Consider the following 21144-nt stretch of genomic DNA (forward strand, 5'->3'; position numbering starts at 1 on the left):
AGCTTCCTCTCTCTCTCTCTCTCTCTCTCTCTGGGTAGCTTCCTCTCTCTCTCTCTCTCTCTCTTTCTCTCTCTCTCTCTCTCTCTCTCTCTCTCTCTCTCTCTGGGTAGCTTCCTCTCTCTCTCTCTCTCTCTCTCTCTCTCTCTCTCTCTCTCTCTCACACACACACACACTCTATCTTTCTGTCTCTCTCTCGCTCTGGGTAGCTTCCTCTGTATCTCACTCTCTCTCTCTCTGGGTAGCTTCCTCTCTGTCTCTCCCTCTCTCTCTCTCTCTCTCTCTCTCTCTCTCTCTCTCTCTCTCTCTCTCTCTCTCAGCACGCGCTCATTTCCTCATCAGCACCTGCGCGAGACCACTACAACAGTAACAATAAAATAATAATAAATATGTAAAATATAAATAATATAATTATTCTAGTCATTGTTACAGTTATTATTATTATTATTATTATTACAACAAAACTAGGACAAGTAAAAGGCTGAACGTTATTTATTTATTTATTTGTGGAGATAACGCGGTCATTATGTGCACCTTATTCATTTCTCATCTTCGGAAAGCCGGTTTGTTTAACATGCGTGTTTCAGTGAGCAGCGTGTCCTCTCTCCGCCTGCGACACAGCCTCCACTCTTTTCAGGAGACGTGCTTTCAGTCATTCAGTTATATGCAGGGATGTTTTTCCACACTTCCACAGTTCAGTCTCAGGAGCTGGTTGTATTTTCCGTGTTTTGGGAGAAACGCAGTCAGTGGTGCTGAGGTCCGGACTCTGGGTGGTCAGTTCGGTGTTCTGAGAACCCTGTATTTGTGAATTGCTTTTTGCTGTTAGGCCCATTTAACTTCCTTTTAACTTAAAACTAATTTAGGAGAGGGTCCTGTTTGACCTCTCAGCAGCAGGAGGAAGGTAAGACGTGTTGGTTTTTACTGTGTAACTTTGTGCAAAACATTTGTACGTTTTATAAATGTGTTTAAAATGTAGTGTTTTATTTATGTGGGTATTTGTTTTGAAACACGTAATAATGTTTCAGGTTTCAAGTTTATTTGTCATTTGCACAACATGTCAAGACATTTATGCATCGAAATGCTTGTGGTGAGGCTCAGGTAATCACTCTACAGAAAACAGTAATATATATAATATAAATATATATCAAAATCAAACTTTGTATCCTTATTGTAAGTCACGCTACACTGTTAAAAACCATGGTTCTTCAAAGGATCTTCAGTCAAGGGAATGGTTCTGTGTAGAGCCATGAGTTCTCCACTTCATGCTTAAATGGTTCTCTGCATGGTCACATTGTTCTTCAGAGTAGTAGAGAATGTTGTACGTGTTTCTACATAGAACCTTTTTGAAAATGGTTCTTTGTAGCACCAAAAAGGCCCGAGCTGCTGACTGAAGAGTGTTTATCAGAGTTGTGATCCCGCACAGCAGCCTGGTCATTCATTGCGGCTCACTGTGAGAACGCGTCGTGCAGCGTTTCTTCCTCCTGAAGGTGAATCTCAGGTTGGACAGATCTTCTCCTGGTCAGTAGGTGGCGCTAAAGACGCGCAGTGTTTTAAACAGGGCTAAGAGAATAAGAGAAGTCTGTGGTAGTTATTCAACTGGCCGGCTGAGCTGCACACTCGCTTTTTAAATACAAATTTCTCTATTATAACCACTTTCGATTCCCTGTTGGCCTAAAGATGTTTTCTGCTAGAGGAGCTTTGCGACTTGCGCAAAGGCTGATACGTGTTACTGTTCCTCGACGTGGATGCGCTGCAGCTCTTCCTGTAGATGACATCGTGAACGGGCTCACAGAGGAGCAGATCCAGGTATCCACACAGCTCCTAAATGAAGCCCTGAGTGAGTTTGGCAATCTCTGGTTAAACAGTGGACCATGTGTGCCTGTAGGCACAGTGTAAGTGTGGTGCCACAGCAGCCCGGTGTCTGTTCGCCAGCTCCTTGTTGGAATTTTTCCGTTCCACCTTAAATAGTGCAGCAATTCCATTCGGAGGCGCCAAGAATAGAGCTGCTACACCATTTAAGGTGGACCGGGTAAATCTCCGAGAATTCCGAGATTGTGTCTATGGAGGTCTTCAGTTACTCGGACCGTTTATCTGTGTAAGTAGTAAACAGCTCGATTTGTAATGCAAGTTCAGTCGCGCTGACATGTTACCAACTGCCAGACTGGGCAGTACAACGAGCTACATGTCTGCAAAACCCTACAGACATGTTGGCATCTTGGAGAGACTGTCCCCCAAGAAGTGGGGAATGTGGCAGAATAATACTCTGGCTATACTCGTGTCCAGATCAGGACCCCGATGGTAAAGCAGGGTTTAGACACACACCAGAATCGTGTAGGTAGCTAATCTAGCTGGTCAGCTAACTGCCTGCTGAGGTCAGCGTTGTTTATTTTGTGACCATAAAGCTGTGTAGTTAACTGTTGTGCTGATAGCTGCCATAAAAATCCTTAAAAAATGTCTCCTGAAATTTGCGGGCAGGGCAGTCTTTTGAGTTATCCAGCTGCGAAGCTCCTATGAGTGGTCTGACCTTACATATCACTGGCTAAGGAGTTCGGCGAATACAGAGCTGCTGACATAACAGAGCAAATTAATTCTGCTGTACACGTCCACGTCTGTTATAGTCTGTTAATACTAGAAGAGTGAACAGTGATTGTAATGAAAAAGAGTTGTAGCGGTTAAGACTTTTCCACGGGGGTGGGTGGGTGGTGGATTGGGGGGGGGTTCGGGAGGTGGGGCCGCATGGCTGATTTTGATTGGCTCAAACGCTAAGAGCGCTATGTAAAACTGGAAATTGGGGTAAAAAAAAATCCATAATTGTAAATTGAGTTTGAGAACTTTAGCTTTTGAAATTCGCAAAAAAAAACAAAAAAACAAATTGAAATGTACAGCTTTAAATTTATTCCTTAAGAGTTTAACTGAGGGTAAGATGTTTTATACAAGTGGCCACAGGCATGTGGGTCTGACCTGAGGCTTGAGCGCTGAATGCAGGGTGAGGACAGTCAGTTAGTTCTGGTAGCGATGCTGTCATGTACACATTATGTGGGTGTTTAGTTCTTCTGACTTTTCTAACTCACTTACAGGCAGTTTACAAGTTCCCTGATATCAGGCTAAGTCTCCCCACTTTTTAAGCTCCTGCGATTTAAAAATAGCAATCTGTCTAAAAGCGATTTAGATAATATGCTCTTTAAATCTTGGCCTTCTTTATGAGAATGTCTGACATTTTCTTCTTCAAAATGAATACTTGTTGAGATTATATGTCCATACGTTTGTAGACACGATCTACCAGTATTTCTTCTGAAATCAGTAGCATTCATTAAAAGTTTGTCCCCATTTGCTGCAGTAATAGCCTCTACTCTTCTGAAAAGGTTTTAACCTGGATGCTGGAACATTGCTGTGAGAATGTGATTGCATTCAGCACATTCAGAGCGTTAGTGCGCTCAGCTACTGATTTGGGATAATTAGTTCTGGATCATTCTGACTCCTGATAAAAGTACGTCATCACTCCAGAGAATGCAGTTCTACTGCTTCACAGTCCTGTGCTGGGGGGCTGTATACCCCTCTAGTCAATGCTTGGCATTTGGCGTAGTGACCTTAGGCTCATAAGTGCTTTTTAATTGAGGTTATATAAACTGTGGGGATGCAGATGAATACCTGTATCAGTAAAGGGTTCAAATTAAAATAGCTGAATTCACTAATCAGAAGGGCCGTCTGGACATGTAGTTTATATACTGGCCAGATGCTTCTTCTGCAGTGGTTATCTGTGAATGCTGAATCTTGTTCTAATGCTGGGTCTTTATTATCCATCGTCTTCATACTTATTGTAGGTTCTTGGCGATTGTACTGCTCTGTTGCTGTGTCAGGCAGACTATGGCATAAGTCAGCCTTACATGTCATTATATTCAGTATGACACTATGGATGTGCTGGAACAACACAAACTAAAACTGTTCTAATATTTTTTTTCACCAGCTCAGACATACAGTTCAGAGGTTCTGCCAGGAGAAGCTCGCTCCTTATGCTGATGAAATTGACAAGACAAATGAATTCCCACGCTTGAGAGTAAGTTACCACACGTCCTTATACTAAAAGCAAGACATCACATTTGTATTCTTGAGAAATTTTTAATTCCTACACTTATATCAGTGAATGCTAAAGGTCTAACAGTACGTTGTGTCATATTGTGTTTTTGTATGCTTGCTAGCTCTTGCCTAATGTGTTAGCTAGGAGCTAGCATATTAGCTTGTCATGACTTATTAAGCATTTTATATGGAGCCACTATAGAAGCATGACTTCTGTGTTTCTGTACTGCTGTGAAACCTCTCTAAATGGTACACATTAACTAAGAAACACTAATTGTGTGTTTTTGGGGTAGATTCTGATTTCTTAGCAGCCAAATGTTTACTAGCCTTTTGATTTATAGCTCACACTGTGTGGGCCAACTAAGCACAAGAGTGGCCCATTTCCAGTACTGTACATTAGCCAAAGTCACAGTATAAATATGATGAGTTGTTCTTTAATGGGCCAGACTGTCAATTTAAGTTTGAAAATGTAAAACCAGCTGCCTGTTTAAATAATAAAGTACTACATTGAACGTAAAAGGTTAATGGCTATTTAGCACAATGGGTCATGAATTATTATGCTGTGACATTTTAATGCAGGTATAGGAGCAGCATTCAAATACACTTATCTGCCTCATGTTATCTTATAAAATTACAACACTGATTGGCCAAAGTGAAAATGAAAACTGGCTGATTACCGATTGCAGGTTTGCAGCAGTTATTTGTCGAAATGCTGATTGTGCGCCTCTAATATTAACGTAAACCGCGTTTGTACAGCGATCTTTACCTTTGCTATATTGAGAAATATACTGAATTGAGACAACACCGCATCATATCAAATTGAATTATGTGAACCATTACACCCCCAGTACATAGAGGTTTTTAATAGTAGATATCTCTTTTATTTTTGCTTCAGGAGTTTTGGAAGGAGGCGGGTGAACTTGGACTGCTTGGGATCACAGCTCCAGGCAAGAGCTTTTCTGTACCATTTTGGTTAAATGTGGGAGAACTATCTGAGAGAGTGTCAGAGAGGTTCAGAGAAGAGCAAGTAGTTTGTTGTTGGTTAAGAACTATGTAAGTACGAGTGGTTTCTTATATGATGTATATACTTAAATTTATATATTCTTTGGAGTGATGGAGGAAATGGCTCTGAAAATAAGAGGTGTGAGTGTGAAATGCGCTCTGTTAAAGTTTAAAAAGACTACTTCTGATGCAAAGGCTGAAACAAATATTCGTTAACATAGATAATTATAATATTAAAAAAAAGAAAAAAAATTTAACCAACAAATGTATTACTCTTATGAACCCGTGCACTTCAGTAGGGAAATAAGTTTGTTTGTCAGGCTAAATGGTAGCTTGTCACCAGTATCTTGCAGATGCTAGTGCTGCAGACCAGAGCCAATGAAGGTTGAGATTTGACACAGCTTGCGAGACTCTCATAGTTTGAGGAAGCAGTACTGGTCTTAACACCAACTACATTTCTTACTGTTCTGAATTGCTAGCTAGCTTGCTCTCAGTTGCATTTATTACAGAGGATAAATGAGTGCGTGGAGGCTAGCTAGCTGTCTAGAGCTGTGGGAAAAATATTCAGATTGCACTGACATTATGCTGGTGTAGCTGAGCTTATTGCATGGTATAAAGTGGTTTCAAGGGACTTAAAAACCTTGACCACCCCTTATTCATTGACAAAAGTTGACCAAAGAGCTGTGTCCTCTGCTCTCCTGATCAGGGTTGCCAGATTCGTTGCTAATTTATCAATTTCATGCAACTTGCTATAAAAATGATTGTTTTTCATTACCTTGTAGTATTACATTTTATTCTTTATAAAAGAAGCTAATTATAGCTACACTATAAGTTATGGAGACCTCTCTGGTGGTAATTGTACATAACATGCAGGAGAACATTTTGTAACGTTGGTTGTGCTTCAGAACCCTTCCCCAAGCGGATGAATATGATTACTGTGAGTGCATTAAAAGAGTATTGAAAGAGAATTCGATCAAAAGGATTTATTGTACGAGGATGTAAGTGAAGTATCTACTGAGGTCAACATGTCTTCATCAGTATAATGTTAATTTTGCATTTGACAGCTAAACATCGAGCTGGACCTTCATTTTGAGCCTCAGCATTTGACGTTGATATGTAAAGTAATCTAAAAACTGCAGAATCCAGCCCGACACCTTTCATTTTTAAAATACTTTTTAAATGTAATTATTTCTTATAATAATAATAATAATAATAATAATAATAATAATAATAAGCATTATTTGAATAAAAAAAAAACAACAATATTTAGTTATTATAGTGAGACATGTAACATAACATTTGACAGTATTCAGGAAAATGTAAATATCCAGTAGTTGCAGCCAAGAACCTTTTAGGAACCTGCTTTTAACCTGAATTTTGAGTCATTAAGGAAAGCCTTGTGCCATCTGTGTTTTCTGACCACAGTGGAGTATGGTGGCACGGAATTGGGCTATCTGGAGCATGTGATCGTAATGGAGGAGATTTCACGAACTTCGGGAGCTATTGCACTCAGCTATGGTGCACATTCTAACCTTTGTGTCAATCAGCTGGTGCGCCATGGCAACCAGAGGCAGAAGCAGAAATACATGCCGAAGGTAGGAGTTTAGACAGTGTATTCGTTCTAGAGATGTGTGGGTCTGTGTAGAAAACAAAATAATCTTTATGATTTCCATATGTGAAACTGCATGAACGGGAATGTTTAGAACAGATTAGTGAAGTTAACAGTAAACACTAGTTCCCTTGGTAATGTCAGCAGCTTAAAATCACTCTGTCTGTCTGTCCTCATTAAAGTGTTACAAAAATAGTATAGACTGTGATTGTAATAATGCTTGCACACCTGTTAGAATAGATTCCAAGCCTCTGTGCGTTACAGCTGAGAGTCAGAAATGGATTCACTGTATGTCTGTGTTCTAGTTGATTACAGGAGAGCATATAGGTGCTTTGGCCATGAGTGAGCCCAACTCTGGCTCTGATGTGGTATCAATGAGACTAACCGCAAGGAAAGAGGGTGAGCTGCGTCCTTTTCCTTCCGCCACTTTACTAGGATCTGTCATGTACATCCTGATTATATTTCTTTTATTTTTACATTTATGACGTTCAGCTGATGCAAAGAGATTTGATCATGTTACAACGGAGGTGACTGTAGTGTTAGGGGTCTTTCCCCAGGACTCTTTCTATAATAGCATGAGATGCTTGCCCGGTGGTATGCTTTGTGGCTTTATGGCTATGTATGAATACAGTTTAGCTTCCATTAAAGCGATAGTTCAGGGGAAATGACCCCTGATATAGTCAAAGACATGTCCTGCGTGGTGTCCTATGTTTGCTTCTTTAGTATTGCACCGGAGCTGCTAGAATATAGATATAGCTAACAAGTAATGTACACATATAACTGTTATCTATACAAATGAACAACAATATGGACAAAATTCAGGCTTTAAGATGACTGGTGCTACTGTGTTTAGATGCAGTGTACTTGTGTCCTTTTATATAGTCAGCATTGTCAGAGACCACATAGGCAAGTTTATGACCCTGTTAACACTTGGAATGAACATCTTATCACCAATAACTGAATGATGGTGCTCTCAGTGAAGATCCTCCAATCAAGACCGAGCACATTTACTCTTGCCCTTTTTGATCGGAGCGTCTGCATCCAGATATTGATCCGATCACATTTTCTTACGCAGTATTTGAATTCTAAATCACACTGGTATTGCACCAGAGTAGGCAGGCACAATACAGTAGGGGTGTAACAGTACACTCAGCCACATGTTGATATTTTGAACAAAATTTTAATAAAAAAAAAAAGTTATGACCGTTTACTTTGGCATAATCAACTACTGTGATTAGAGCAGCGAGGCAGGAGGAATGCTGAAGTGTGTGTATAGGATTGACGTTGGGTTGTGAGTGTTTTTCCTTTACAGCCTCATAAAGTTAGACCATAAATGTAACCATGCTAGCTGCTTTATGTTTATACTTGCACAGATCCAGTCACAACATGTGTATGATGACCTCAGGATCAGGACAGTTCAATTTGAACCCATTACGATCACAAACACGGTTACACGTGTACGGACAGTTGGCTTGCACGGATTGGCAGTAGTATCTTGGATCAGCAATAGATTCAATCTTTTGTGACTCAGTGTCAGTTAATTAAAAAACACTATTATTGTAATAATACTAGTAATAGTAATAATAGACTACAATAACTGTAAAGGAAGAAGCCGGTTATAGGCTGTTAACTCACAGTTAATTTCCTGTAGCAAAAACTAGCAAAAAACTGGCAAATAACTTCTTGGATCATGGCAAGAACAAAGTCAACTTAGAAGTTTCTGAGCAGAAATTCAAGCATGTTTACTTCTTCTGGTTTAAGCAGGCTTTTCTGTGGGTTTACCACATAACATGAAACAGCTTATAGGAGAAAGGAGCCACAGAAAGATGTGGCCTCTGAGTATTTGCAGTGTGTGTGTGTGTGTGTGTGTGTGTGTGTGTGTGTGTGTGTGTGTGTGTGTGTGTGTGTGTGTGTTTCTTCCAGGAAACCACGCGTAATACTGTTATCACTTGCTGATGACACTTGGGATCAGACTATAGTTTATTGCAGTGATCTCATAATAGACAACATCCAGAAATGTGATGCATCTTAATGCAGGGCCTTTTTAAGATTACATCTCCAGACAGTTGAGGCTAGTATGCGGTGATTTAGGCACACAGTTAGCACATTGCTAACTGACAAGTGTATGCTTCCCTTATTATTAGCTTCATTAGCCTTGTAGCTCTATAGGGTAAAACAAAAGGAGCAAACCAACACCAAACATGTCTTGGCTGATCGACTACAGCTGTGGTTAGGGGAAGTTTGCTTTAACAACAAATACAGTCTTCCTGTACATATGGTTATGAATGCTTGATTGAACCTTTCAGGAATATATGTCTTCATTGTAGCTCTTAAATAAACCTTTTGGTGCTTTTGTTTGCATAAGCTACCTCATACAGCCCCCTTTTAGCTTTGATCTGCTATGCCCTTTAAGGTGACCACTATGTGCTGAATGGTAATAAGTTCTGGATTACGAACGGACCAGATGCAGACGTACTCATCGTCTATGCGAAGACAGCTCCAGAAGCGGCTGGTCGCGGCATCTCTGCTTTCATTGTAGAAAAGGTTAGCTATGCTGCTCGTGCGGATTTTAACTCAACCAACTGCCCGTGAAATCGCTTTTTATTAAAAAGAGGGCCTGGGTTCGATTCCCCGACCGGGTGACCAGGGTCCTCTCTGTGTGGAGTTTGCATGTTCTCCCCGTGTCTGCGTGGGTTTCCTCCGGTTGATTGGATATGCTAAATTACCCCTAGGTGTGAGTGTGTGACTGACTGTCTGTGTCTGTCTGTCTGCCCTGCGATGGACTGGCGACCTGTCCAGGGTGTATCCTGCCTTTTGCCCGAAGACTGCTGGGATAGGCTCCAGCACCCCCCCGCGACCCTGACGGAGAAGCGGTTTGGAAAATGGATGGATGGATGGATATATATATATATATATATTTATATTTATATTTATATTTTTGTAATGTGTATATAATGTGTATAATAAGGAATGTCTCAAAAAAGGTTTGTGGTGATGGAGGTTTCTTGTAACCGTAGCCATTACTGCTCATAGATTCCCTATACAGTCTACCCTATACAGTCCCTATACATTTTTACACGGTTCAGGATAGAGTAGTTTTTGAGCTGTGAGCCATTTAACTGAATGATTATGTGGGAAAGCAGCGTTCAAGTCCAGCACAGGAAAGCATCTAACACCATGTTCCCGCCAATATGATCCATTCTATCAATACAGCTCTACCGCAGAAAGTCATATCGCGAAAACTAAAATAAAATGATTTCTCAAACAGTCCTAGTGTTTATTTTAATTCTATAAGCTTTTCATTTGTTTAATGTTTGTTTTTTAAGGGAATGCCTGGTTTCAGCACTGCACAGAAGCTGGATAAGTTGGGAATGAGAGGCTCAAACACCTGTGAGCTAATCTTTGAGGACTGCAAGGTTCCAGGTGTGTGTGTGTTTCCATATGCAGATGATGGCAGTGAAGTGCTTTTGACAAAATGAAACTGCTCCTCTGATCTTTGTTCAGGTGGTTCTGCTGCATTTTTGATAAAGTTCATTGCTGATTTCAGTGGAGAACATGTTGGGCCCGGTGAACAAAGGAGTGTATGTGCTGATGAGTGGACTAGACTTGGAGAGACTCGTGCTATCAGCAGGACCTTTAGGGTAATGTATGCACTATTGGCTTAAATTAGAATAGACATTATGTTCTGTTGAGTGGAGTGTGGGTTATTATTTTGGACTTTCCTCTTTTACAGCCTTATGCAAGCTGTGCTTGACCACGCTATTCCCTATCTGCATGTTCGGGAAGCATTTGGTCAAAAGATCGGTCACTTCCAAGTGAGTCTTTGTAGAAATTTACCATCAGTATGCTTTATTATAAGTTTTTCTGATGTGTATTTTTACGTATATTACTAGTGAAAGGTTTCAAAAAACCTCCTCGTAGAGGATATTTACTTATTTTTACAAGTTTTCTACATTTTATAATTATTGTGAAGACCTCAAAACTAAAACAACATGAATGGAACAATGTAGATACAAAAAAGTTTTAAACAAATGAAAACAATATTAGATCTTAGACTAGATTTTAGAAATTAGCACTCCATTGCTTACTCTTGGCATTCCCCTTAAGCAGCTTCAGGAGGAGTGAACTAAGATGCTTTTCCAGCGGAGCTGAAGAAAAAACACACATACTGAGAGCTTGTTCATGTGCATTGATGCCTTAGTTATTCACACTAGTTACTGCTTAATAATACAATAATAAGCAGTTTGTTTATTACCAGCTCCTGGCTTGTCAAGGCTAATGTTAAGCACATTACAAGAACATTATAATATCCCTCTATATTGAAGTGTCAAATATTTTTGGAAACTTAGGAGCCCATTGTTTGTAGACAGAAGACTAAGAATTAACCAAGAGGTTTACAGTTGAAGGACTATTGATCCATTTGACACTTATGTCCTTGCAAAACATGGATAATTCCCTGCAGAAACTAATCAGAAATTCATATATTAATATATAAACTCATATATTACTATATAACTTCAAATTGTCAGGTAACAGCGCTATTTAATACTATATAGGCATAGTTGATAAGGAAATATAGTACGTGCATTAAGAATTACTGAAGCACAAGAATATTTTGTTAACTTTTGACATCCCTAATTGAAACCATCTCTGTTAATTAGAGCTAATGATGACAGCCATAATTACAGTCAAAGTAATTGCACATATCCGTTTTGCTATAATTGCATAGCCCACAGAATTAAGGAGAGAAGGAACAATGTGTTCTCTTTTTTGTTACATGGTGCAGTATGACTGCAAAAAGACAATTTTTCACTTTTATAATACAAAGTTGCAGGCACAGAAAGTGCTTGGAGGCTTTGTTCAGTGGTTTTCTATTCTAGTCCTGCGGGACTGTTGGACTGCACAATGTTGCCTTGGCATGAACACACCTGATTTAACTCATGAAGGGTTTCATAAAGAGCTGATGAGTTGAATCAGATGTGTTGGAGCAGGCAAAACATTGTGCAGTGCATGGATCCCTCAGGACTTGACAGAGAATCTTTTCTTTTATTGTTTTTTGTGAGCATTGCATAGTAATAACAAGTCTGCTTTCCTATGCATCCTTTAGCTGATGCAAGGAAAAATGGCTGACATGTACACCAGACTAAGTTCGTGTCGTCAGTACGTATATAACGTTGCCCGGGCTTGTGACAAAGGGCACTTCAGCGCCATGGTGAGTATGTTAAGAGTTGGACTGCTCTGTTTGAAAATCATTCTTTTCACCCCTGGAACTGAAGCACGCAGCAGTTCCAGGTGGCGTAGTAGCACTATTGATTTGTGGTGTTATTGTAGGACTGTGCTGGGGTAATCCTTTATTGTGCTGAGAACGCGACTCAAGTTGCCTTGGATGGAATTCAGTGCCTGGGTGAGTGTCTGGCAATGTGCACTGCAGGAAGTGTAAAGCATACCTCTTAGTGTATCTTCTGCAAAAAGCAGCTGTTCTTTCAAATTTTAGGGTCCATCAGGGAATACTGCAGCAAATACAGTCTTGGTTGGTAATTACTTTATGAATGATTATGTAATGAGCTCTATCCGTGGTTACTCATTTGCTCATTTGTCAAACGCCAGCAACTTAGATCTGTACCTAGATGCCCTTCAGGTAGCAACAGTGAAAGAGTGTGTCCAGCATAAAGCAGAGGCTTATAGTCTTTGCTGAGCTACATTGACCTTGTAGCGCTAATGCAAAAGAAGCAAATTTCAGATGGCAAACATTCATCTTTTGGGGAACACTGTGTTATTTGGATTTTTCAGTGAATCATTCCTCTGAAGCATTAGCATCTATTCATTTCCATAGCTGTGAGTCATCCTGTAAGGCCTAAAATAACCATTTAGAAGTCCAAGGTGTTGGGTCAGATTTGGTGGGAGTTTGTTTGGACCACATCATATGTGTTTTAAGTATTAACATCGCGCACAGACTCAAAAAGAAGGTCTGGCTCAATGTTCAGGTCTCAAATGCAAAATCAAAATTACACTGATGAAGATGTGATGAGAATAGTAGGTCATTCAGTTGTATCCTGAGAACACGTGTCCTTCTGACTGAGTACTTTTTGAAAACTCTCAGCATATTCACAGTTGTCAGGCTTACGTACGTAGTATGGATTTTTTTTAGTACTTGCTGAGACCAATCCCATAATAAGTAACCTATCTAGAAATAAATAAGTGTTTGTGTAATTGTTTGTGTAAATTAGTGGTTTGCACCTTTGACTGTTACATCATTAAGATCTAGCTGGTTTTAGATGAAGTGCATTGGCTAGACACATTATGTCAGTTTTTTTGGACAAGTAGCACTGCTGTGGGAAAGAGCAGGTTTTGTGCCATGTACAGCTATATGTAAAGTATCTTTCATTGTTTTGTTTCATTCAAATGAACACACGATGCCCCCCAGTACTGAGGAAAAAACGATGATGAACTGTGGTACAGCAGCTTTATGAACTATGCACTGAAACTAAACCAGGCAGTGATGTATACAGTAGGACGGTATAGTCTCTCTACAGCCTGTTTTACAAAGACAGATTAAGAATAGGCCTGTCACGATAACAAAATTTTCAGAACGATATATTGTCCCAGAAATGATTGCGATAAACGATAATATTGTCATTTTAAAGTGTCATTATAGACTTTTTTCTTGCATCTGGGCTCCTCAAAGGAGCTTTAAGACAATGTGCCACAATAATAATATAGTAGCATAATAATACAATTACACCATTTTAACGTGAAATGAACTTTTTTATTATTAAGAACAGACATTTGGCTTCCAATATGAAAATATTTTAATATCCCAAATAAATAAAACAAATAAAATACAACCACACTTGGGCTCTGTGGATTCTGAGAAAATTGCACAAAATATTAAACAGACCTTTATAACAAAATAAACTCTTTAACAAAAAGTGCAAAAGAATGGCATTGCAACATTAAGTAACAACATAAATATTAAAGTAACATTTACATTAATTCAACTTTTTAAAACTCTGAACATAACACAAAGGTACTTGGAGTCTCTCTTATCTGATCATATATGCTATAAATCACAGTGATACGAATCACAAATTCACAAAAAGTTTATAAATGTTTGCTTTTCGACCGGATTTAACGGCAGCATCTCTTTGGCTATATAGCGAGTTACACTATCTGTGGGTGTGCGCCATTTTGCGCTATCGCGTTTGTATTTACACTGCCGAGCAAAGGCATCCGTAATAGCCACCTGACGGGAAGACCCCTCTCCAGCTCGGGAAGACCCCTCTCCAGCTGAAGTTTTTGTTTTCAGCTCGGAAAACTGGGCTGGATGGTTGTGCTTTAAATGTGACCTCAGGTTAGTTGTATTTCCAGCTTTCGTTGACACCGTTTTGAAACAAAGTCGTCATACCGGCTCATTCACATTGATGGGTTCTCCACGCTCATTTGGCTTAAAGCCAAAATACTCCCACACCGGAGCTGTGGAATGTGACTTTGAAACAAAGTCCATCTGGACTGGACGACTCTAAACGTTCTTGCTGGAGCTGTTTAATTTTAAGAAAGTCCTATTAGCCTCGAATACGTTCGCGAGCTAACACATCTCCACCTGTGTGTGTGGAGGCACTGTTATTGACGCATGCGCTCTCCGTGTACTGCACTCATTTCCTAAAAAATTATCGTACGATAAGTCGATAATGTAATTATCGCGACAGGCCTAATTAAGAAAACAAGATATTCACGTTTATACCTTGCAATTATACTATGTGATATATATAGTATCTCACAAAAATGAGTACACCCCTCACATTTCTGCAAATATTTTATTCAATGGCTGAGTTGTTATTTTCAGAAAACAGTAAATCTATACTACTATACACTGACTACTTTGTTATATCCAAGTTTCATTTCTATAGTGTTGACCCATGAAAAGATATAATAAATGCTTTTTTTCCCCTCCATTGTCTCAGTGTAAGGGAATATGCCTATGCAAAATGTTTAAAGTGGCCAACAGCCATCCAACTGCCATGGCGTCAACAACTCAAGCAGACCCTCATTCTGCCTGACTGAGTCATTTATTCATTAGGACTGCAGCATACACTAGACTTGCGTCACATGGTATCAGGTGGTATCAGATGTGGATATCTGCATTTTTTTTTTTTTTAAACGAGTACAGGTAATTTAGCTCTGTACAGATACCCAACATCAGTATTGGTATTGATGCGTCTCTAGTACATACCTTTACATAGTGTTGCTTAAAGTGCCTCACAAAACAAGCGCTCAGTAGATGAATTTGTTAAATTAGTGAACCAGTGTATTAAAGCATTGAAAAAAAGCCTGTAATGTTGTCTTGAAGTATTTTTTTTTCCTTTGGCAAAAGTAGGGAATTTTAAATGGCAGTCTATGGTGTATTGTGTTTTTTGGCACCAGACAGGATTTAAGCTGTTTAGCCATTAGGGCGAGCCAGGTTCACTGGACCCGACAAGCCCTGCCCCCCCCACCAGTTGAACAGATGCTAGATTGTGCTTGCCTAGCTCTTTATTCGGTGACTCTGACTCTGTTTGCATCCACAGGTGGAAACGGTTACATTAATGACTACCCAATGGGCCGTTTCCTCAGGGACGCTAAGCTCTATGAGATCGGCGCAGGCACCAGCGAGATCCGAAGGATGGTCATCGGCAGGTCTTTCAACGCCATGTTCAAATAGGACCAGGACCAAACAGAAAGCAGTTTGTCAATGCCTTATGTAGAGTCCTATTATAGTAAAAAGCTACAGAGGGGGTGAACTTTTGTCCAAAGCATAGAAGTTAATTCAATATTTCAGCATTTTTTCAGCCTAAGCTGTTTCTGCTGCATCTGTATGATGCTACCAGTTAACATACACAATAATGTAGATGTGATTGTATGGGGACATTTGGCTGGATGACGCAATTTGTTTGAAATATGTGATTGAACATAAACAGCCACTACGCTCTTAAGGGTTTTTTTGTTCAAAGTACACAGAAACATAATGTAAATTATTGTCTGCTAAAACTGTCCATAGGCTACAGATGTATCAGATAAAGATTAAGCTAGAAAGCACTGGACTGTTCCTTTAATTTCAGTAAATTGAAGATGAATAATAAAAAGATATCTTATTATAAGGCAGATGTTTAGTTAGCAGTCTTGAAGTCTATTGTGTATCCACATTATATGGCAAGACTGAATGACTTGCTGAGCTGGTAAACTGTGAAAACAGACTGATAAAACTCAACGCTAAAATCTTTATCCATCTGAGGGCTTTTTTCCCCTTTGTGTTTGTCTGGGGTGTTTCTATAGTACGCAGATAAATTATGCATATAGGAAATAAATGTCCAGTGGTGTCTTTCTTATGTTGGTTATTTGTAAACTGTTTTGTATAATATCACACCTTTGATGCAAACTCTAGCTAAATCCTCTTAGATATTTTGTTTGTTTGAAGGCACCTTGGTTACATATTGATTTGTGTAGAATAAAAAAAAAGCTTGATTCAATTTTCTTTGATGCATTTGTTTTATGTGCTTTGTAGATTTGTTGTAAATACTGGTGCATTATTCCTTCTATTTTGGAGTCCTCTTCCGATATTAATTTCAGAGCAATCAATGCAATAATTATTTGTATTAATCACTTACCTATTTAATGCCAAGTTTCTTCCAGTTATGTTAATTCTACTCCTTCTACAGCCCCATGGCACAAACCGCTTTTTTTTTTTTTTTAAACATTAGTGGAAATACAGTTTTATGCAAAAGTTGTCTTCATTTATTTCCCCTTCAGTCGAAATGGCCATCCAGTACAATTTATTCATTTTTCAGGATATTATTCTCAGAATACTAGATATGTGAGAAGACATCTCAGTGTGGGTCTGAAAGGATATGTAGCTGTTACTGAGAAAAAAAAAACAACTAAAAAGAAGAACATTTGCATATCAAACCAAGAAGCTGCTGGTGTTCTCAGAATAATAAATTGACCATCCCAGACTCATCACTGAATGTGTTTTGGAATATTTCAATTGTGAGAAGCAGAAAATGCAACCATCTTCTAGAACTGAACTTTGGAGGAGCGGAAAAAATCCCAGTAGATTTCTTTGAAAAACTGAAAAAGAGTTTCACAAAAGGAATGGACGCTGCAATGAAGGTCAACGGTGGATGCATTAAATACCGAAACATTTGCTATTCTGTTCATTTCATATATTCTGGTCTTTTAAAAAAAGTGGGGGCAGTCGTAGGCTGGAGGTTAGGGAACCAGCCCTGTAACCGTAAAGTTGCCGGTTTGATCCCCTCAGCTGACAGTCCATGACTGAAGTGCCCTTGAGCAAGGCACCTAACCCAAAATTGCTCCCTGGGTGTCGTGGATAGGGCTGCCCACTGCTCCGGGCAAGTGTGCTCACTGCTCCCTAGTGTGGGTGTTTCACTTCACGGATGGGTTAAATGCAAAGGTCTAATTTCACACTGTGCAAACACAGTGACAAATGGTTGTAAATTCAAATTCAATTTAATAAGGCTTCTGTGTTTCTGCTTTTTTCTAATACTGAATAATGAATCATTTGTACTTGATGTTTGTTTACTGTTTGACTGGAAATAAAAGACACAAAATGGTGGTCTCTGACTTTTGCACACCACAGGTTTTATTTTTAGTCAGTTATGTCTGGTGGGAAACTACTGAGTGAAAGTTGCAACAGTTGATTTAATAGAATCAAAAACATGAAGAATAAAAATGAAGAATAATTGAATAGATAAACAGTTAACCATGTGAAAAAATTGCAGCAACCAGATATAATGATATAACATATAGTTTCTGTTTTCGCAAGCCTAAGTCAAAATATATGAAAGTATTTATATATTTGCATCTCTTGGGAAAACAACATAAATGTGGTGTTGCATTTATTGAAATACCAATAATAAACCTTTTAAAGATATGCATGTGCAGGCAAATGCAAAAGTTTCAACACATCTGGTGAAATAACATGTTTTGTTGATGTAATAAATAAAATTTAGTTAACAATCCTCTAAATTAAATGTGACATTTTAGGGTACAATTTCTGTCTATCCTTTCTAGCCCTGAGACTGGACACATCATGTCTTGTTAATGTTTGTCTGATACACTGGACGTTTGAATTTAGGCACAGTAAATGTGACATATTAAAGTTTTGAATAATGAGCACATTTATTATCACCAACAAAAGGCATATAGCAAGCACTGAACTTTTTCTGTGTGTAATGTCTAACGCAGAGCGATGTTGAGGCGGACGCATGTGCGGAGATGAGTGAGATTTATTATGGGCAAATCCAAAATCAGGGTCATAAAGCCAGTACATAGAACAGCAGGGACAGACATAGCGCCAAAATGAAACAAGATCAAACAAACAAGGAGGCCGGAAGAAACACCAAACAAAACAATTCAAACGGTTCTTATCAAACAACACATCGAATTTATACATCCAACAAACAATCAGGACATCTAACATCAAACATATATAAAACAAAACAAAGGGCAAAACACAAGGCTTAAATACAACACAGGGATGAGGAGGGACAGGTGAAAACAATCGGGGTCAGAGTCACTAAACAAGGGGGCTGGACTAAAAAAAACAAAACAAAGAAAACACAACATGAACACATGGAATATCAAAAGTAAACAAAAAGCATATGGAGGAGTGGGAGGAGCCAATTGTGACATGATGCTTGTATAGTTACATAAAGTTTTTGAACTTTTTATAATCTACAATTAATTACATTACATTACATATTGGAAAACGTACAATATAAAATGGTCCTGTGCCAAGTTTCCAGTACGGTAATGGCAGCAAATATATATATATATATATTTAGTGTTAACTAATTTTCACTTCAATCAACAAAACACACAATTTGACCAGGGGTGCCCAAACTTTTGCTTACAACTGTAAATGTACCAAATATGATACAACCCCGTTTCCAAAAAAGATGCAACACTGTGCAAAATATAAATAAAAACAATGCAGTGATATGCAAATTATTTAAACCCTATATTTAATTGAAAATAGAACAAAACATATGAAGTGTTGAAACTGAAAAATGTTATAATTTTTTTGAAATTGGTGTCAGAAACTTTTTTCAAAAAAGTGGGACAGGGCATGTTTACCACTGTGTTGCATCACCTTTATTCTTTTGATAACACTGTAAGTGTTAGGGAACCAAGGAGACCAATTTCTGTAGATTTGAAAGTGAAATGTTTTACCATTCCTGCTTGATATAGGATTTCAGCTCAATATATGTTCAATATTTCTGGATCTCCTTTGTCATATTTTAAATTTTATAATGTATCAATTTATTTCAATGGGTGACAGATCTGGACTGCAGACAGGCCAGTTTAGCACCCAGACACCTTTACTACAGAGCCATGCTGTTGTAGGTTATGCAGAATGTAGCACGGAATTGTCTTGCTGAAATAATCAAGGCCCTTTCTTTTTTTTTAGCATAACTTTAACCTAACTTTACTAGTCTTTCGTTGTCCCTGTCTCAACCTTTTTGAAACATGTGGCATCAAATTCAAAATGGACATGTATTTAAAAAACAAACATTCTCAGTTTCACTATTTTTAATTAATAGAGGGTTTAAATGATTTTGAACATCATTGCATAATGCTTTTATTTACATTTTGGACAACGGTCCAACTTTTTTGGCAATGGGGTTGTAGTTTTACTTGTATTGTAATGTGTTTCTCTTACTTCCACATATTGTGCTTTAATACAGGCATTATTGTTCTCAGGTGCATGTGTGAAGTAAATGGCTCTAGTTGTGTGACAAGTTGCACCACCCACATAAAAATGTACATAAGAAATCAAGACCTGTAATTTCATTTATAGTTTATTGTTTAGCAAAAAAGACATTAACAACTCTTTAAGAGCTTTAGAATCTCAACAACTGTGACTGGCATAATTAATGGGTTAAATGTGTTATTAAATACCAGCTAGTATTTATCTAGACATTAAAATCTCCCTTCTGAAACTCCATGTCTAAGTTGAGTGAAGTACATTATCAGTCTGTTAATGATTTCCTCTCATAGTGCTACATTTTTCATATTCTTTTGAGCTGGTTCTGTTTTCCAGATTGCCTTTAGCCAAGGCAGTTCCTCTTTTTGTACAAAAAAAGTATATGAAAGTATATAAAATGCTGATAAAAACAGAAAGCAGTGATTTGTAAATCCACTTTGACTTGTATTAAAGCAAAAACAGTACAAAGATAAGATATCTAATGGTTTATCTTCTTCAACTTCATTGTTTTTTGTGAATATACGCTCATGCTGAAACGTCTGCAAGATGAGGCAGTACTTTGGGCAGTGGAAGTCCAATGTCAGCAACGTCCAGAAACACTGCACAGTGGAAATGTGTGTTGTGGTCTGACAAGTCAACCTTTCAAATTGTCTGTGCAAATAATGGACATCGTGTTCTCTGGATCGAAGAAGAAGGGACCACCTATGCTGGTATGGGCAGTGTATTAGTGTACAAGTTGGTCTATGAAAGCACTGCCCCTCCTAAAAGCCTCACAAATAAATTCATTTTGGTTTCTAATTTTGCTCATTTTTGTTACTTTCTGTTATTATTATAAATAAATACTAACTTCCTTTATAAGTTCTGCTTTTTCAGGGGCAGCCACCGTCTCTGAGGGAGAGAGAGCAGCACCTCTGCCTTTATTGAGGCGGCTGAAGACATGAGACAAGGTGAGCTCACCAAAGCAGGTAGTTAATAGGTTTTCAACTTCCACTCAACTCAACATTTGGTGAGCAGTTTAGGTGAAAATGTCAGTACATGTACTTTAATCTTTTAGTTTTGTTTTTCTCTTTAATTACATTGATTCTTGAGTTTGTGATTTTTTTATACTATGGCAAAATTCATGATTCAGTAAAAATGGTAACTTGACGAGTGAAATTATCTGTTAATATATCTAATATTTCTAATTTTGAGATTGCCGTACCTTTATTTTAAAGACTATTTCTCTCTATTCTATACACTTATACTTGTTTGGGTAATTTTAGTAAGTCAGACTTTCTCACCAGATTGGCAGATTAATTTAGCTTGTTTTAAGAAACACTTTAAACCAGTAAAATAATCTGCCAATACAGTGAGATCATTTTACTAAACAAAATTACTTAAAACAAGTAAGAATGTCTATAAATAAGTTAATCTTACAATAACTTTACAACGACCTCAAAATGAAGAATGTTAGATATATTGAACAGATTTAAGCTAATTTCATTTGTCAAGGTGTTGAGTTTTAGCTCTTTAACTCTTAAATGCACACCAACCTTATAAGGAAATACGACATAGTGAATAATAACATATTTTTTTTCCTTCTCTTAAATTTTTGGGCGCGGGGAGGGACCTGGGTGCACAACTGTGCCAGGGGCCCAAATTTGGGGCTATGCAGATATTGTGTTTTTGTTTTCAATTTAATGCAGTCCAAACTAAATTTACT

At 38.3% G+C, this 21144-nt stretch overlaps 1 protein-coding gene across 1 annotated transcript; it reads left to right on the forward strand.

Annotated features, from left to right (window-relative positions):
• Nucleotides 1-1547: 1547 nt before the first annotated feature.
• ivd (isovaleryl-CoA dehydrogenase) lies at nt 1548-16185 on the forward strand. The gene is made up of 12 exons (XM_017713454.2): nt 1548-1803; nt 3962-4051; nt 4967-5018; nt 6499-6668; nt 6988-7081; nt 9096-9226; nt 10009-10105; nt 10230-10323; nt 10416-10497; nt 11790-11894; nt 12014-12086; nt 15247-16185. Exons 1-12 carry the CDS (start codon nt 1675-1677, stop codon nt 15378-15380), a joined length of 1251 nt encoding a protein of 416 aa, XP_017568943.1. The 5' UTR covers nt 1548-1674; the 3' UTR covers nt 15381-16185.
• The last annotated feature ends 4959 nt before the right edge of the window (nt 16186-21144 follow it).

This window comes from Pygocentrus nattereri, chromosome 10, assembly GCF_015220715.1.
Source record: "Pygocentrus nattereri isolate fPygNat1 chromosome 10, fPygNat1.pri, whole genome shotgun sequence".
NCBI lineage: Eukaryota > Metazoa > Chordata > Actinopteri > Characiformes > Serrasalmidae > Pygocentrus > Pygocentrus nattereri.

Coding starts and splice junctions, on each gene's coding strand:
- ivd (XM_017713454.2), top strand. CDS start 1,675: ATGTTTTCTGCTAGAGGAGCTTTGCGACTTGCGCAAAGGCTGATACGT. Junction 4,052..4,966: donor ATGAATTCCCACGCTTGAGA/GTAAGTTACCAC, acceptor TTTTTGCTTCAG/GAGTTTTGGAAGGAGGCGGG. Junction 10,324..10,415: donor CTATCAGCAGGACCTTTAGG/GTAATGTATGCA, acceptor CCTCTTTTACAG/CCTTATGCAAGCTGTGCTTG.